The sequence below is a fragment of the Glycine soja genome, chromosome 10 (assembly GCF_004193775.1).
Source record: "Glycine soja cultivar W05 chromosome 10, ASM419377v2, whole genome shotgun sequence".
In the NCBI taxonomy this organism is placed as follows: domain Eukaryota; kingdom Viridiplantae; phylum Streptophyta; class Magnoliopsida; order Fabales; family Fabaceae; genus Glycine; species Glycine soja.
The window spans coordinates 45,800,363-45,804,748 of record NC_041011.1 but is presented as its reverse complement, the minus strand read 5'-3'; the positions used below and the strand labels follow the sequence as shown (position 1 = coordinate 45,804,748).

The 4,386-nt window shown below is 39.3% G+C and overlaps 1 protein-coding gene across 2 annotated transcripts; it reads right to left on the bottom strand.

Annotated features, from left to right (window-relative positions):
* Window positions 1–398: 398 nt before the first annotated feature.
* LOC114371929 (GATA transcription factor 8-like) lies at window positions 399–4,057 on the bottom strand. Of its 2 annotated transcripts, none has more exons than XM_028329256.1 (3): window positions 3,995–4,057; window positions 2,492–2,756; window positions 399–1,667 (listed from the first exon to the last, which is right to left on the bottom strand). In XM_028329256.1, the coding sequence occupies exons 2-3, from the start codon at window positions 2,732–2,734 to the stop codon at window positions 867–869; spliced, it is 1,044 nt and encodes a 347-aa protein (XP_028185057.1). In that variant the 5' UTR covers window positions 2,735–2,756; window positions 3,995–4,057; the 3' UTR covers window positions 399–866. The 2 variants fall into 2 exon arrangements, with proteins under 2 accessions (XP_028185057.1, XP_028185056.1); XM_028329255.1 differs by lacking the exon at window positions 3,995–4,057 and adding an exon at window positions 3,544–3,908.
* Window positions 4,058–4,386: the final 329 nt, after the last annotated feature.

Genomic DNA, 4,386 nt, shown 5'->3' with positions numbered 1-4,386 from the left:
TCCATTGTTAAAAAGGATCATTTTTTTTTCTTCTTTTCTTTTGCCAGCTGACCATGGCATTCGATCTCAAATCAGCGTAATCACCACAAAAGAAATTTTTTCTGAACTAGAAATCTTCTTCCACATCGCCATTTTTAACCTCCTAATTTTGTTGAAGGAGCAAATTATCCTTCATGGATAGTTAGCACTCACAACCAACTTGCACAACGAAAATGGTGGGTAACAATGCCTATTTATGGTACATTTTTGCGCAGCACAAAATATGGGAAATATGCAAGAATCTAATACCACCTATGTTCGCAATCTTCATGATACTCTCCAACTTTCAAAAAACTTCATCTACAAGTTTTACTAAAAAATATATCTACCACGTGTATAGAAGATGTACATTAAAGATATGCAAAGAATAGGTCAATGTTTAGAAAAAAGCAAACGGGGCATTACAAATTAAAAACTCTCTTACTCAACTCGAAATTTTTGCTACAAAATGAACTGCAAAAAGAATTCCCACAAATAGGGATATATATAAAAAGGGAAAAAAATGAAAAGAATTCCAAGAAAAATAAAAAAAACAACCGAGACACCAACTCCTAATGACCTTAAGGGACCTACAATTACTAGACCTAAGACCCTACCCTTTTTGACCTGCATATGTCTACCCTTTTTTTCCTCACTTCTCATTACAATCTTCCCCTAACTGCTAAAATAAGATCATCATCATCTATTGCTCCTATTCCCCCAGTCCAACCCTGTACAAAAACCAATGAACCAAAGAAATGAAATATCAAAAGAAATAACATAAGACATGACTCTAGAGGGCAGCAATGAAAGAGAAATTTCCAACAAAGGATCAATCCTCCTTCACATCACATGTACTCCAGGGTAAGGCTGCTGTTAGTGTTTGGAATGAGTTCAGGTGAGGCAGCTGAATTGATTGCAAAACCAGATTTGTCAAATCCCCTGCATCTCATTTCCAGGACCTTCTTATGAGAATTGGAGTGCACGGATGGGCAAAAAGTTGGACTTGCAGCAGGCCGGTATTCGGGGAAGAGCCGGCCGGACTTGTAACGAACACCACATGCATTGCATAGTGTTTTTGGCCCCATTGGCCCTGCCCTCCACTGTGGTGTCTTGGTTATCTCACAATGCATGCATTTCCTAACAGGTTGTGAGGCATTTTGATTGTTATCAGCTGGAGCTACTGGAAGTGGCACCTTCACTTTCTTTTTCTTCTTAGGCTCCCCAGAAGCTAGCTTCGGCATCTTGGGAACAAGTTGAGACTCAGCAAAATTCTCAGAATCTGAAGAGGCCTTGGATGATATGACATTAGGCTGCATATTCTCCCCAACAAAAGAGGAGGCAGGGGAAATAAGGTTCATGGCAGGCCTAGGATTGAAGGTTGCTGGACGTGGACGCTTGCTGCGTGCACGTCCACACGGCACAGGGATGTAAATCTCTGGACTGCGAGGTGGCAAAGTCTTGCCACCAGAGCAAGAACTGCTACTTTCGAGGACAGAAACTGGGCTTGATGTGTGAAATTGGGTGTTGACTGAGTCCTCCTTAGTGGTACATGATGGCTCTTCCACTTTGTTCATTGTTAGGCTCCCCCCACAAAAGGAATCCTCCACAAAGTTGGACAACCATTCCAATTGGACAATGTCTTCATACTGCAATAACAGCATCACCACATTCATCAGAATCATATTTTGCATTTACAGTTCAAGCAAAACATGTAAACTCAGTATAGCATAATTCCTATCTATCTTTGCATGCCACTAAATAAGGTATAAATAAATATGCCGAGCTCTCCAAATTGAATGAGGAATACGAATTTGTGTTCACTGTAAAAAGGGTATCATCAAACATGGATTGCTAGAGTGACCAATTTTTCAATGCTCATTATTTGTGTGGGTGGTGGCATCACATGCAAAATCACATGATATCCAATAATGATGTTCAAATAATGGGAGAGTGAGGGGATGTGCTGTGCCACATGTCACCGACAGAATTAAGTGTCATTTGAAATGACTAAAATGCCTTTTTTCTAGAAGAAGAAAAAAAATAAATAATTGTGAATTCAAATTTAAATTCAAATTTTTTCAACTTGTACAATCCTTTACGAAAAAAAACAATTCCCTTGACTACTGTCTAGATATTTTGGAATTTTTTATTTTTGCGATGTCATCAAAATTCAATTTTTTTTTTAAACTTCGCTATTTAAAAAGTGAAGACAATCACTCAACAATGCTCCCCACAAGAAGAACCAAAATTTCATGTTATCTATTTACGCACAGAGCCAGGCTGGCAATAAGGAAACTTTTAAAACAGCCAATCAGATCCGTACATGAACAGTGATGTCATAATGAATCAATCCAACGGCCACAAAGGACGCTAGTGAAACATTGGGCGCTGATATAATTACAGAGCAGTTCACCGAATTCATGTGAACGCGCCAAAAACTTTTAAACAAAAAAAAATGCATAAAGCTCACCGGAACGGATAGCTCCGCCGAGAGGTCCGAAGCACTGTTGCCGGAAAACACCGAGTCGGAGGCGGGAAACGAGTCGGACTCGGAGGGCCAGATGCTAGCCAGCGAGTTGCTGTTTCCGGCGGAGACGGAAGGCAAGGTGGCAGCGCCGCCGTCGACGTCCTCGACGGGAAAATCGAGAAGGTCGTCGATGTGGTCAAAGAAGCTGCCGCAGTCTATCTCATCCATGAAGTTAGGTCCAACCATTTTCTTGACAATTGAAAATATCCTGAGAAAATTCAAACGCGGAAAGAAAATTAGAGTGTGAAACAGAAAATGAATATGGAAAAAAGAAAAATCACAGCGGCTTTTGTTGAATGTGGAGATTGTGGCGCATGTTAGGCATTTAAAGATTTTTCTTTGGAAATAATTAGAGAGAGAGAGAGAGAGAGAGGGACAAAAGTTAAGAAAAGGTAACTGACTCGTCTTTTTATTACTAAATTACTTATTACTTAGTTTATGAAATGAAAATCCGAAATTGAAGATTTTCGCATGTTAGTGAGAGCTGGTCCAAATATCACAATATGAATATGGCATTTTGATATTATCCAGAAAGACCTTCACTTTCCCTTTTTTTTTTGTTTCCTTTGAAGTAATCAATTTGAAGATACGGAATCCCATTTTTCGCTTCCTCATTTTTCCAAAGAAAAAATTGGATGGAAATGGAAACATTTTAAAAATTGAGGCAAAGTTGAATAAGGCCAGCCAGCAAACCTTGTATGTAATTTGGCAATTCAAAACCTCCAATATTTTGGAAAGAAAACCAAAATAAGCAAGAGGGAAACACAAAAAAAGATTACAACATTAAAAGTGGATGGAATCGGTACAAATTTTGGTTTAAGAAAAATGGTATGCATGTATATATGTATGACCCCAATTGTTGATTGTCCTTGAAATTGAATTCCCTTGGATGAGAAAAAGCAAAAGATAGCACTAGCAGCGTTTGTGATGGTGGGTAAAGTTGAAAATTACAAGTTGTGGAGGAAATGAAAGAATGTTAGCTTGAGAAAGCAAACCTGAAGGGTAAAGGTGCAATCTTTGAAGGTAGAAAAGCTCCACTACACACACCAAATGGAGATGGAGGTTTGAGTTGAGAGTGGGTGAGTTTTTGAAAGGAGAGAGAGGAGGGTGAAGAAGGCTTAAATGGGAAGAGAGAAGGAGAAGAAAGTGATGGGCACTGGTAGGTGAGGCTCCTTCTTCATTGCTAGCTGTCTTTTACTACGTCGTGATGTTCAAGTCTTGTTTCTCTCTCCTCAGATAAACCGCGGGCCCCACATACCCTCTGTCTCCATCTTCTCACCTCCATTCACGGACTTCCACCCCACACTACTAACATATAATGTAACAAATCTACTACTACTCCCATTTCCCATACCACCCCCAACCAAATACTATTCAAAACAATTAAAAATAGTAAATTGTAACACCAAACATGAGAAATATTGGCAACTTTTATTGGGTCTTTACCTTTCTTCTTTGATGGGAAGTGCAACAACTGATTTGAGAGAGAGAGAAGCTAAGAAGTAAGAAGACACAGGCTTTGCATAAATAAATAGAGCAAGGAGAAGCTGTGTGTACTTGGGTTTTGTCAGGCTTTAACCGCCGTTGTTTCAGACACTGTTTGTCTGTTTGTGTTTTACTACTATTAGTTTTCTGCTTTTCTTAAATAAAACAAAAAAAATTACTGCCTGGGGTACGATAAAAATGTTCAAAAGTCAGAGTTTACGAGCTTCCTCCTCGAAGCGCGTAGCATACTCGGACGGAAAGTGTTGTTACTATTACGATTTGTACAACTCTTTGTTTACGGCGTCAGAAACCGATGATTCTTTTGTATTCCACGCTGGATGTGGTAATTTCGG